This window comes from Sinocyclocheilus rhinocerous, unplaced genomic scaffold (assembly GCF_001515625.1).
Source record: "Sinocyclocheilus rhinocerous isolate Xijiao unplaced genomic scaffold, SAMN03320098_v1.1 scaffold1068, whole genome shotgun sequence".
NCBI lineage: Eukaryota > Metazoa > Chordata > Actinopteri > Cypriniformes > Cyprinidae > Sinocyclocheilus > Sinocyclocheilus rhinocerous.
Window position 1 is genome coordinate 212,368 of NW_015633196.1, and position 13,904 is coordinate 226,271.

The following is a 13,904-nucleotide window of genomic DNA, read 5'->3' on the forward strand; positions in this document are numbered from 1 at the left end:
AAAAAAAAAAAAAAAAAAAAGTTTTTCATATTCGGTATTTGTCTTGTTTTCCAGTGCAAACATCTAAACATTCTTAAGGCAAGATACATAAACTTGAGAAGCTTGTTTTCTGAAAAAATGTATCAAAATGAGTTTATTTGTAACCCTCATAACGCATTTAAGTCCGTTTTGACCTGGAAGAGATTTCTAAAAGATCTCATGGTTAAATAAAAAAATGCATGGTTTTTAGTAAGGGGACAAAACTTTGCAAATGCTTTAAGATCCTTAAAATACACATTATTTGTTTGTTTGTTTGTTTTTCAGATTTTTTACAATTATTTTTTAAGAGATATAACCATTTAAAATGTTCCGGTCATTTTGACCGTGTATGTATGGAGCACCATTGGTGTCAAAAATACTATCGGTAAAATTATCTATGAAGTTAAATTAGTGCCAAAAAACTTAAATATATTTAGCCTTTTCTGAATATCTCACACACTTTTGGACTGAATTTTGTTGATGAACATGAATATGTAATTTATTGATGAACCATTGCAGCATGAAAAACTTAAACTGAAAACTTCACGTAAAATGAATTTTAGTTTGAAAAATTAATCAAAACAAGTTTTGATGTTGTTTTGTTAGAAATAAATATGTAGGTTTCATACATTTGGACTGCTTTTGAATAATCATGAATTATAAATTTAATTAAATTCCTTTCCAATGAGGTTAATAATGATAATTCTAAGATTATTTGGTCTTATAAATTTCATGCAATGATATACTCAAATAAAATTTCTCATAAATGTTGAAAAATATATATTTTGCATCCGCTTTTTTTTTGTGGTTCATGTGTAATTTGAAATTTCAAAGAATTTCTAAATTTTTAGTTAATGAAAAAGGGGTAAATGCAGTAATAACATGGTGACATTCAAAACCTTTACATTTTTTCACATTCACTCAATGAGAAGTTGCTGATCAGACACAATATGGTTGAAAAATATTAACTTATGACCGTTTTATAAAATAACGATTCTTCAGGTACAAACGTAATGTGAAAACAATATGAGGGTTAAAACAAGCAAAAAATATCAGGGTCGGAAAAATACATTTGTTTTCCCTTTAGTTGCTCTTTCTGACCCCGTTGGCAGATATTTGTTCTTGTTTTACTCACTTCATTTTGATCAGTTTCTCTTATCTTCTGTCACTGTGAATCTCCAGTACTTGATTTGTGAAAGTTTGTACTGGAAAACAAGACAAAAATACTGAGGAAGAACATCATTTTTTGCACTTTATTCCCTCAAACACAAAGCTCCTTATGCAGAGTGACGTAGGGTTAAAAGGTTAGTTCACCCAAAAATGAAAATTCTGTCTGAGGGCTCTCTGACCCTCCTATAGACAGCAAGGTAACTACCACGTTCAAGGTCCAGAAAAGTACCAAGATGATCGACAAAGTAGTCCGTGTGACATCAGTGGTTCAACTGTAAAGTTACAAAGTTACGAGAATACTTTTTTTGCGCAGAGAAAACAAAAATAATGACTTTATTCCACATTTTCGTCTCTACTGCGTCACTGACGTCATTACGCCGGATCTGGGTCAGCGCCGTCACGCTCGTGTCATGGTACTGTCATGAATGCGCGTCCACAAGTGACGCAGTAGAGAGACAAATGTTGAATAAGATGACGTTCCTGCGGTTCAGGTTCGCGCCGGCGCACGCGTCGTACCACCAGCCACCGCCCGCCACGCCCTGGAAATCCAGCTGGGCACAGTTCTGGAAGTAGTTGTCGTTGTCGCGGTCTTTGGTGGTGAAGCGCTGGTTGTCGTGCAGGTAGTTCTCGGTGTCGAGCGTCAGAGCGTCCGCCGCAGTGCCCTGGAACAGACCGAGACGCAGCCGGTACTGTGCCTCCTCGTCCTCCACCAGTGCCGGCTCGTACTCGCCCGTCTTGGTCACGGCATCTTTGTCCACCAGCTTGATGCCGAGCTTGTACCGGGCCGGGCCGCGGGTCAGCCGGTGCAGGTGCTCGTTCCCCAGCCAGTGGTTTCCGGTCAGGGATCCGAAGCCGTGCTTGTACTCATCCCAGCCGCGGTCGAAGTCCACGCTGCTGTTGACCGTGATGTGCTGGACCACCGTCCATCCTCCCTCCTCCATGGCGCAGTAGACGGCGATGGGCGAGTCTCCGGGGCGGATCAGATACAGGCCGTCTCGCGCCTGACCGCCGGAGCTCTGCCACAGTTCATAACAGTCCCGGGGAAAACCTGAGACAGAACAACGTCAGAATCACAATCGAGAAACACGGTGGACTGACCGCAGCCTGCAGACTGATGGTGAGTGATTCACAATCACCATGAAACTGACTCCACTGATTCATGACTCTATTAATTGACTCAAATGATTCATGACTCTATTAACTGACTCCACTGATTCATGACTCTATTAATTGACTCAAATGATTCATGACTCTATTAACTGACTCCATTGATTCATGACTCTATTAATTGACTCAAATGATTCATGACTTCAAAAATATCTTAAATTGTGTTCCGAAGACGAACGAAGGTCTTATGGGTTTCGAACAACACAAGGGTGAGTAATTAATGACAGAATTTCATTTTTGGGTGAACTAACCCTTTAATTCAGGATAATTCAGGATAATCAGAGTTCGTCTCTCGCACAGTCTCCAGAGTGAATCACTTTGAGCTGCTCTGAGGGTTTCACCATCATCCAGGCGTATTTGCACAGGTGTTCTTTGTTGCAGTCCTTCTGCCAGTAGATGACGTTCCTGCGGTTCAGGTTCGCGCCGGCGCACGCGTCGTACCACCAGCCACCGCCCGCCACGCCCTGGAAATCCAGCTGGGCACAGTTCTGGAAGTAGTTGTCGTTGTCGCGGTCTTTGGTGGTGAAGCGCTGGTTGTCGTGCAGGTAGTTCTCGGTGTCGAGCGTCAGAGCGTCCGCCGCAGTGCCCTGGAACAGACCTGACTCCATTGATTCATGACTCTGTTATCTGACTCCACTGATTCATGACTCTGTTAACTGACTCTATTGATTCATGACTCTGTTAATCGACTCCACTGATTCATGACTTTATTAATTGACTCAAATGATTCATGACTCTATTAACTGACTCCATTAATTCATGACTCTATTAATTGACTCCATTGATTCATGACTCTGTTATCTGACTCCACTGATTCATGACTCTGTTAACTGACTCTATTGATTCATGACTCTGTTAATCGACTCCACTGATTCATGACTTTATTAATTGACTCAAATGATTCATGACTCTATTAACTGACTCCATTAATTCATGACTCTATTAATTGACTCCATTGATTCATGACTCTGTTATCTGACTCCACTGATTCATGACTCTGTTAACTGACTCTATTGATTCATGACTCTGTTAATCGACTCCACTGATTCATGACTTTATTAATTGACTCAAATGATTCATGACTCTATTAACTGACTCCATTAATTCATGACTCTATTAATTGACTCCATTGATTCATGACTCTGTTATCTGACTCCACTGATTCATGACTCTGTTAACTGACTCTATTGATTCATGACTCTGTTAATCGACTCCACTGATTCATGACTTTATTAATTGACTCAAATGATTCATGACTCTATTAACTGACTCCATTAATTCATGACTCTATTAATTGACTCCATTGATTCATGACTCTGTTATCTGACTCCACTGATTCATGACTCTGTTAACTGACTCTATTGATTCATGACTCTGTTAATCGACTCCACTGATTCATGACTTTATTAATTGACTCAAATGATTCATGACTCTATTAACTGACTCCATTAATTCATGACTCTATTAATTGACTCCATTGATTCATGACTCTGTTATCTGACTCCACTGATTCATGACTCTGTTAACTGACTCTATTGATTCATGACTCTGTTAATCGACTCCACTGATTCATGACTTTATTAATTGACTCAAATGATTCATGACTCTATTAACTGACTCCATTAATTCATGACTCTATTAATTGACTCCATTGATTCATGACTCTGTTATCTGACTCCACTGATTCATGACTCTGTTAACTGACTCTATTGATTCATGACTCTGTTAATCGACTCCACTGATTCATGACTTTATTAATTGACTCAAATGATTCATGACTCTATTAACTGACTCCATTGATTCATGACTCTATTAATTGACTCAAATGATTCATGACTCTATTAACTGACTCCATTGATTCATGACTCTATTAATTGACTCAACTGATTCATGACTTTATTAATTGACTCAAATGATTCATGACTTTATTAATTGACTCCATTGATTCATGACTCTGTTATCTGACTCCACTGATTCATGACTCTGTTAACTGACTCTATTGATTCATGACTCTGTTAATCGACTCCACTGATTCATGACTTTATTAATTGACTCCATTGATTCATGACTCTGTTATCTGACTCCACTGATTCATGACTCTATTAACTGACTCCATTGACTCATGACTCTATTAATTGACTCAAATGATTCATGACTCTATTAACTGGCTCCATTAATTCATGACTCTATTAATTGACTCCATTGATTCATGACTCTGTTATCTGACTCCACTGATTCATGACTCTATTAATTGACTCCATTGATTCATGACTCTGTTATCTGACTCCACTGATTCATGACTCTATTAATTGACTCCATTGATTCATGCTCCTGGTCTTATTGTGGATGATTCATCAGTGATGTTATTCTGAAACAGCGATGTTATGTTAATTTTAACTATTAAAAATCGTTTTTGGTAATTAAGCTGAAATGAAATATAAATATTAATAAATTTGAAATGTTGCATTGGCAAGTAACTGAAAAACAAAAAAAATAAAATTTGAAGTACAAAAGTAAAACAAAATGTAAACTAAACAAACAAAAAAGTTTAATATGTAAAAAAAAATGTTGCCTTGGCAACTAACTGAAATAAATATATGTGTATATGTTGAAGTACAAATTTCTAAATCTAAAACAAAAAATAATAAAATATGTTAAATATATATAGAAATAAAACTAAATAAAAATATTAAAAAAAGATAAGAAAAAAAGAAGAAATGTTGCCTTGGCAGCTAACTTAAAAACATTAACACTGACGTACTAACATTTCTAGAACTAAAATAAAAAAACAAGTAAAATATATATAGAAATCAAGCTAAAAATAATTATTATATATGTAGAAATAAAGCTAAATAGAAATATTTAAAAAAGAAAAATAAGAATAAATGTTGCCTCGGCAACTAACTGAAATACTGAAGTACTAAAATTGCTAAAACTAAAACAAAAATAATAAAATATATAAAACAATATGCAAATAAATAATAAAATAAGTGAAATTAAAATTATTAAAATAAAAATTACTAAAATTGAAAACTGAAAATATAAAAATATCCTATACTATAAGTGTCATGTACTGTAAGATAATACTTTCTGAAGAAAACATGTTTGTCTTGATAATCTTTCATTAGTTAATCATCAGTCTTTAATCTGTTATCAGGTGTTATCTCTAGTGTTTGTTAACTTGATGAAATTAGTCTTTATGAGAACAAATTACAATGAAAACGCCCTGAGTCCTGCTTGACCTTTGCCCTCTGCTCTGATGGGTCAGATGTCACAGTGGAACCAAACCTGCTCTAAATTCACTCAAACTAGTATTTCTATATTCTGAAACACGAGTGCCTCAATGAACGAGCTGTTGAGTTTGATTCATTAGATTATCGAGCAATAAAGGACAACAGCAGCCTAAAACTAGGACTAAATAGATATTTGTTAACATTATTATAATTAAAAAGAGGCCCAGGTGATGCCAGATTATGAAGACAGGCATTTATTTCTGATGAATCATTTACAGGAAGATGAATTAATAATCAGTGCTGATGTAAAGCAGCATAAGCACTGATCTGACCTTTCTGTCCGAGGTTCAGGATGAGTTTGTGCTCCTCTGGAGCGAGCAGATGGATGTTTTTGGCAGGAAGCGGTTCGTTCTGAACGTGCGCCAGCAGGAAGAGACAAACCCACAGCCTCACCATCATCTGAATGAGAGACAGAAGAGAAAAGCATGAGAATCACAGCCGGAGGAACGATCCGCCGTCGTTGATGTGAAGTCTTACCGTTGAGAGTGTGTGACCGACACCAGTGAGAGAAAGAAGCAAAGTGTCCACTATCAGCGCTGGACTTCAGCCCGTCACTGCAAGGGTTAAAGTCTTTATCTGGACTCTTTACTGTAGTTTCATTTGTTTTATCTGATTCATTTCAGCCTTTGACTCTGTGTTGCAACACCAGTGACTGAATCATGACCTGATTACCGGCTGAACCCAGGCCACCGGCAGAGATCCGTCACAACATCACAGGAATCAGCCGTGAGTCTGTATTTTTACATGTGGAACTGGTGAACGTGTGTCTGTTTTCATGCATATGAACAGATCGAATTCAGCAGAAATGAAAAAATCTATTCTGCATGAAGAAAATCGTCTTTTTAAAAGTACCATTAACATTTTTTTGCAAGATTTATTACTGCAATGTGGAAAATACTAACTTGCACACGGAGCTCCACCCCTATGGCCTCTGACTCCGCCTCCTGTCTTCCCGTGACTTTTGGGTGGTGAGAAGAACTTGGTCATGAGCTCCGAGACATCTGGAAGCTCCTGGTTGGAGTTCAGCATGTTCATGGACTGCTCCATCTCCTGTCAATCAATCAATCAATCAATCAATCAATCAATCGCATGATCAATCAGAGCAAAGCGTTCCTGCATTGTGAAGGAGTTCATACCTGTCTCATCTCAGGATCGCTAGGATTGAAGACTTTAGGAAGAAGAAGGATTATCAGAAGAGGAAGAACCATCATGAGAACCTGAGAGAGTGAAGAGTAAAGCGTGAAACTGGTGCTGCGTTTACAAGACGAGAGTGATTTTACGGCAAAGCACCATCGGGTTGAGGAAATCTGACCAGCCCCAGGTTTCCCGCGGGATGAAGTATGAATGTAGACCGACGCATCGCATCTGAAGCGGGTACGGCAGTCGGATCACCTCTGAGGTCTTGATGTAGTTGACCACACAAGCCCTGCACGAGCAACCAACCGCGACTGACTCAAAACACATTAAAATAAATGCTTCTGTGGTTATTTTCACACAAACACTGGCGTATCATGCAGTGTAAGTGTGTTTCACTGCAGTAACTCGGTCAAACTGATAGGAAAAGTCAAAGTTCACATCCACACACCTCATCTTCCCTGTGGTGGTGATGTCAACCCGCACAGGCTGGAATCTGTAGGTTGGAGATGAGATTTCCAAAACATACGATCCGGATGGAACGTCACTGACTGTGAAACTTCCATCATCTCTGCGGAAAGAAGCAGGACTGATCTGGTACTACAGCACAGGGATGCTGTCAGATGATAGAGCCATCCCAGCAAAGAGAACATTCCTGTTTGATTCCCGATTGGTTATTTTTGGGATCAAAATTAGAACATTCTGGGAACATACTGAGAACGTTTGTTTATTTTTTTGGGATCAAAATTAGAATGTTCTGGGAATGTTCTGAGAAAATTTGGTTATTTTGGGGGGAACAAAATTAGAACGTTCTAGGAATGTACTGAGAACGTTTGTTTATTTTTGGGGAACAAAATTTGAATGTTCCAGGAACGTATTGAGAATGTTTGGTTATTTTTTTGGGGAACAAAATTAGAACGTTCTAGGAACGTACTGAGAACATTTGTTTATTTTTGGGGAACAAAATTACAATGTTCTGGGAACGTACTGAGAACGTTTGGTTATTTTTTCAGAACAAAATTAGAATGTTCTGGGAACGTACTGAGAACGTTTGGTTATTTTTTTGGGAACAAAATTAGAACGTTCTGGGAACATACTGAGAACATTCGGATAATTTTTTGGGGAACAAAATTAGAACGTTCTAGGAACGTACTGCGAACATTCGGATAATTTTTTGGGGAACAAAATTAGAACGTTCTAGGAAAATTAGAACGTTCTGGGAATGTGCTGCGAACGCTTGTTTATTTTTGGGGAACAAAATTAGAACGTTCTGGGAACGTACTGAGAACGTTTGGATATTTTTGGGACCAAATAATAATGTTCTTTGGATGTACTGAGAATGATTTCTAATTTCTTTGCCAACCAATTAAGAACATTCTTTTAACATACTGAGAACGATTACTAAATTTTTTTGGCAACCAAAATGAACATTCTAGCCTGGGAACATCGTGGGAATGTTAGGGGAACGTTTTATTTTCTTAAACTATCCTGTCTAACCGACAGAACGTTATAACGTCTGATTTGGGATCCAGGAACGTTCGCTGGGAATCATTACCCTATTCTCTGCATTTGCGTCGTAATCTGCGCTAGCTCACGTGTGTTTGGTCAGGACGTGCACGCACACCTGGGGCAAGTTCAAGCTCAAACCGTTGTGCACCGTTTTGCTACGGTTTCCGGGTTGAACGACATGTTTCCTGGAAACGGTGTGCAACGGGGTTTGAGATGCGTTTTCTCTTGTTTGGTGGGTGTGTCAAACATGTCAGCCCAATCAGCAGCAACATGTATGTAAACCACGCGGTATTAAAGAGACAACTGGCACAATGTAATTAACATGCAAATAAATTCACAAGGGCAAGAATATTGTTTGCACATGTTTATTTACATTAAAGGCAAAATAACTAAAATAATAAGAGCACAAGTATAGATCTGGAACTTCTTTAAGTCTGTCTAAATATCATTTAGTAATTGCAATGTCTTCTGGTCCATATCCTTTCCTTAGGAAGGTGTGCTAGACACTGATTAATGTAACATAAAAATACTTTACATATTTATATATTTTGCTATTGCATTGTGGAGTGACACTTTCATAAACTTTTCTATACTCCTCCGATTATATAATGGTAAATATTACAATAACATAGCACAACAACAGTGATCAGTTTAAAAAACGTTTTGCACCGTTTTGTCGGGGCTGAACGCAGCCCAGGTGTACTGTTCAATATTTTTATGGAAACTGATTCATTTTATTTTAGAAGAACAGAAAGTTCAAAAGAGCAGCGTTTATTTGAAATAGAAATATTTTGTAACATTATACATGTCTTTACTCTCACTTTTGATTAATTTAATGCGTCCTTGATGAATAAAAGTATTAATTTATTTTATTATTATTATTATTATTTTTAAATCAGCTGTCAACATCCATTACAGCGCGAGAAAATGTACTCGGATTTGACGAACGCTTTAAATGTGGATTGTAATATTTGTAACAATTCTGTAATAATGATGTAGAAACTGTTGAATACTTATTTTTCCATTGTTATCTGGTTAATCTGGTTTGGACTGAAGTATGTTACGGATTAAACAAAGAATATCTATTTTTCCATCTATTACTTGGGACATGTTGAAATTTGGAGGTTCATTTTAATAACTCTTTAATAAATAATAAAGGAGCTTGCCATGTATACAGAGGTCCTGAAAATTATGAGAAGTGATAAAGCCAAGAAATTATTTGATTTGTTTAATAAGTGTGATTTTGTGTTTAATCCCCTATATTGTTTATGGTTGCATGAATATATTTTATTTTATTTTATTTGGATTAATGTCTTGCATGATGGTTTATTTCTCTGTTATAGTATGATTAATATGAATGTCTCAGTCTGTGAGGACTTACAGTTGTGTTTATGTTAGCCTATTTTGTTCTGTTATGATGCTTGAAATGCAAAATAAAAAAAATTAAAAAAATAAAAACTCGCCCGGTGCGCCGCTCATAGAAACTCAACCTGAACAGGTGCATGTCTCGTATCCAGGTGAGATTTCACTCTTCATGATTGACAGCTGTCAATCAAAACAAAGACAGACGGGTTTCCATGGAAACCCTGCAGTTATTGTGTGATTTCTTGGATTTGTAGTCTTCATACCGATAATTTTTTTGGCTCTCGTGAGTGTAATTATGTTATATGACAGCAGAGTCATTTAATATTTTATTTTAAATCAGTTTATATTTTTCAGCAGAAACTGAAAATGCTAAATGCACATTTTATACCTCAACAAATAGGAAAAATTCATTTTGAATGCAGAAAGTGAGGCATTTTTTATGAGGTTTAAAGACTTCACGATTTAAATAATATACAATAATTTTTCCTAGTCACATTTGCAGGTGAGGGAGGGTTGAAATGCCATGATATTTAATATTTTATTTGATATTAGTTGATGTTTTTCAGCTTAATGTTGTTTGAAAATGTCAATATATCTATTATTTTATTTAATTTTACTTGATATTTAGTTGCACATTTCACTTAAAAATTAAGATTTTTTTTTATTTTTTAGAAGAGTTATGATTTTTAACAGCTGATGTTTAAAGACTTCACGATTTAAATAATATATAATAATTTTTCCTAGTCACATTTTCAGGTGAGGGAGGGTTGAAATGCCGTGATATTTAATATTTTATTTGATATTAGTTGATGTTTTTCAGCATAACGTTGTTTGAAAATCTCAATAAATCTATTCTTTTATTTAATTTTAGTTTGAAAATGTCATTAAAAAAAATTTAAAAAAATTTTTTTTGAGAAGAGTTATGATTTTTGACAGCTGATGTTTAAAGACTTCACGATTTAAATGATATATAATATTTTTTCCTAGTCACAATTTCAGGTGAGGGAGGGTTGAAATGCCATGATATTTTATATTTTATTTCATGTTAGTTGATATTTTTCAGCAGAGCGGTTATGATTTCTGACAGCTGATGTTTAAAGATTTCACAAATTAAATAATATGCATTTTTTTTTGTCTTTGAAATAATGACAATTTCAGATGAGGAAGGGTTGTATTTTATTTAAAATTGATGTTTTTCAGCAGAATTTTGTTTGAAAATGTCAATATATTTATTATTATATATTTTTCAGCCGATATTTGAAAATGTCATTCAAAAAAAAAAATTACGATTTTTTTTTTTTTTTGAGAACAGTTATGATTTTTGACAGCTGATGTATAAAGACTTCACGATTTAAATAATATGTAATAATTTTTCATAATTACAGTGATGCCAGTTTCAGGTGAGAGAGGATTGAAATGTCATGATATTTAATATTTTATTTGATATTAGTTGATGTTTTTCAGCATAACGTTGTTTGAAAATCTCAATAAATCTATTATTTTATTTTATTTTAGTTTGAAAATGTCATTCAAAAAAAATTAAGATTTTTTTTTTTGAGAACAGTTATGATTTTTGACAGCTGATGTATAAAGACTTCGCTTTTTAAATAATATATAGTAATTTTTCATAATTACAGTAATGCGAGGGAGTGTTGAAATGTGTTGGAAATGATATTTCATTGTCTCTGTGTTTGTACTTTGCTCAGTGACAGTAAAGAGGGTCATGTGACCCGAGCAGGTGTTTATAACGGAGTGTTTTTCCTCAGGTGTGAAGAACTCGATGTTGGTCACATGGTCCACCGCTAATAAAACCGAGAGCGTTGTTGAGTACGGTCTGTGGGGCGGGAAGCTCTTCAGTCACACGGCGGAGGGAGACGCAAGCGTGTTTATCGACGGAGGGCCGGAGAACAGAACGATGTACGTCCACCGAGTCACGCTGACCGATCTGACCCCAGCGGCTTCATACGGTAACCTTCACACAGACATCACGCAGTGTGTGTGACCTGGACGATAGAGATGTTAATAGATGTGTGTGTGTTTCAGTGTATCACTGCGGCAGCGACGCCGGATGGAGCGACATCTTCTACTTCACGTCTCTGAATGAAAGCGTGAGCTTCAGCCCCAGATTCGCTCTGTTTGGTGACATGGGCAACGAAAACCCTCAGTCTCTGAGTCGACTGCAGAAAGAGACGCAGATGGGGATGTACGACGTCATTCTGCACATCGGTGAGACCGCAAACTAATAGCTCGGCCAAAATTAAAAAGCACTGGAAATGTGCCCATCCCAGATCAAGATGAGTTTGTGTCTTCATCAGGTTTGGAGAAATGCAGCATTGCGTCAGTGTCTCACTGCAAGTGAATGGGTGCCGTCAGAATGAGAGTCATAAAAACATCACAATAATCCACAGCACTCCAGTCCATCAGTTCACATCAAAAGCTGAAACAAATCCAGCATTAAGACGTTTATAACTAAAATATATTGAGTCCATAATCCATAATAACGCTTCCTCCAGTGAAAAAGTGTTCTGGTCTGAATCAGGAGAGAAATCTGCACACCGTTTACAAACCAAAACTTTAAATTTTTTCTCTTCTCCAGATGTTAACTGATGGAGTGGAGTGCTGTGGATTACTTGTGGATTATTGTGATGTTTTTATCAGCTGTTTGGACTCTCATTCTGACGGCACCCATTCACTTGCAGTGAGACACTGATGCAATGCTACATTTCTCCAAACCTGATGAAGAAACAAACTCATCCTAATCTGGGATGAGCACATTTTCAGTGTGAACTGTTCCTTTAACTGAGTAAGAGCAGATTAGTTTGTCGTCCCAGTGATGATAGTTTGGATGGTTTAGTTATAGTTTTGTGTCAGAGTTATGCTTGTGCGTGTGCTTTACAGCATGTGATTGTCTTCACAGGGGATTTCGCGTATGACATGCATGAGGTAAGAAACACAGCCGGCCATGTAGTGCCACATCAGTTTTGTTAATATTTTGAATTCATTTTATTTTTTAGATTTTCTGCTTTCATGTTCATTTGAACGACTCGAGGGAAGATAGAACGATTATTTTCGAGCGGACAGTTTTTGCTGCTGTGTTTTTAAGGCGTCTATATTTAGCACAAGACTACAGAAATCAGTCAAATCAAGTCATGATCAAAATATGTAAGTGATGATCCACATCATTTTGACCCGAATGTCTAATGTTGCCCGTAATATCATAATCGGTGACAAAAACCACAAATACAGCTGTCAAACTTTAGTGGAAACACAGTGCATCTGAAAACTCATTAGAGCAACGACCACAAAATTCCCCAAATCACTATAATTATGTAAGAGTCTGGAAAATAGACAGATCTGATTTAAGTTTGTCGTGACTTTTTAGTTTTAAAACAGTGTGTGTTTGAAATATTATATCATAATGTGATTATGAGCTGAACTACTGAACACAGAACATCTGTCTTGATTCTGAGGATGTTTTATGTCTCAGTGTTATATTTTAGTATCATTGAGATACTGTTATAATTTTCTGTTTTCATTGAAATTTTAATTAAAGTTTTATTAATTTTATGTTTTTTTTTATTATGTCATTTTTAATAGTTTGTGTGTTTTTTTTAAATGTCTATATAGTTTTTATTAATTTTAATTTCAGGTTTAGTTTTAGGTAAACTAAATTAAAAAGAGAAATATTTGACAACAAGCCTAAATAAAGTAAATTAGAATAGTTTATTTCATTTCAGTTAACATTTATTTTAAGTAAGAAAAAAAAAACATGTTTTTTTATGGTTTTCGTTTTAGTTAACTATAATAACCTAAATAGTTTTTAATTAACACAATTTTATATTTTCTGTTTTAATTTTAATTTTAATTAATGTTTTAGTAATTTTGTTCTTTGTTTTGTCATTTTTATTAGTATTATTATTTTATTGCATTACTTATTTTATTTCAGATAATTGCCAAGGCAACATTTCTCACTTTCATTTAGTTTAACTTGATGCATTAAAATAACTTAAACTGCAATAAAAATAATTAAAAACTATATAGACATTAAAAGAAACAGAACATAAAAAATGACTAAAATACACACCAAAATTGCTAAAACTTTAATAAAAATTAAAATGAAAATGGAAAATATAAAAATAAAAATGACTTCAAACTATTAATAAAAATTATAATAGTATCTCAATGATACTGAAATAACCCTGGTGTGCGTGTGTGTGTGTGTGTGTGTGTGTGTGCGTGCGTGCGTGC

At 35.7% G+C, this 13,904-nt stretch overlaps 3 protein-coding genes across 3 annotated transcripts in view; 1 reads left to right on the forward strand and 2 right to left on the reverse strand.

Moving 5' to 3' along the window:
• Positions 1-1,607: 1,607 nt before the first annotated feature.
• Positions 1,608-6,209, reverse strand: LOC107743909 (fibrinogen-like protein 1-like protein). The gene is made up of 3 exons (XM_016557359.1): positions 6,126-6,209; positions 5,921-6,047; positions 1,608-2,236 (listed from the first exon to the last, which is right to left on the reverse strand). Exons 2-3 carry the CDS (start codon positions 6,045-6,047, stop codon positions 1,608-1,610), a joined length of 756 nt encoding a protein of 251 aa, XP_016412845.1. The 5' UTR covers positions 6,126-6,209.
• Positions 6,210-6,463: 254 nt separating this feature from the next.
• emc7a (ER membrane protein complex subunit 7a) lies at positions 6,464-9,401 on the reverse strand. The gene is made up of 6 exons (XM_016557360.1): positions 9,393-9,401; positions 7,234-7,382; positions 6,939-7,074; positions 6,785-6,865; positions 6,551-6,698; positions 6,464-6,468 (listed from the first exon to the last, which is right to left on the reverse strand). The coding sequence occupies exons 1-6, from the start codon at positions 9,399-9,401 to the stop codon at positions 6,464-6,466; spliced, it is 528 nt and encodes a 175-aa protein (XP_016412846.1).
• Positions 9,402-9,744: 343 nt separating this feature from the next.
• acp7 (acid phosphatase 7, tartrate resistant (putative)) overlaps positions 9,745-13,904 on the forward strand; it is a gene marked incomplete at its 5' end in the record, with an annotated part of 19,204 nt that continues 15,044 nt past the window's right edge. The window contains 4 exons of the mRNA XM_016557361.1: positions 9,745-9,808; positions 11,423-11,623; positions 11,700-11,882; positions 12,574-12,599. Of these exons, the coding sequence (XP_016412847.1) occupies positions 9,745-9,808; positions 11,423-11,623; positions 11,700-11,882; positions 12,574-12,599 (474 nt within the window). The remainder of the gene's footprint in view (positions 9,809-11,422; positions 11,624-11,699; positions 11,883-12,573; positions 12,600-13,904) is intronic.

Coding starts and splice junctions, on each gene's coding strand:
- LOC107743909 (XM_016557359.1), bottom strand. CDS start 6,047: ATGATGGTGAGGCTGTGGGTTTGTCTCTTCCTGCTGGCGCACGTTCAG. Junction 2,237..5,920: donor CCTGAACCTCGGACAGAAAG/GTCAGATCAGTG, acceptor GTTCTGTCTCAG/GTTTTCCCCGGGACTGTTAT.
- emc7a (XM_016557360.1), bottom strand. Junction 7,075..7,233: donor ACCACCACAGGGAAGATGAG/GTGTGTGGATGT, acceptor TTGCTCGTGCAG/GGCTTGTGTGGTCAACTACA. Junction 6,866..6,938: donor CAGATTTCCTCAACCCGATG/GTGCTTTGCCGT, acceptor TCACTCTCTCAG/GTTCTCATGATGGTTCTTCC.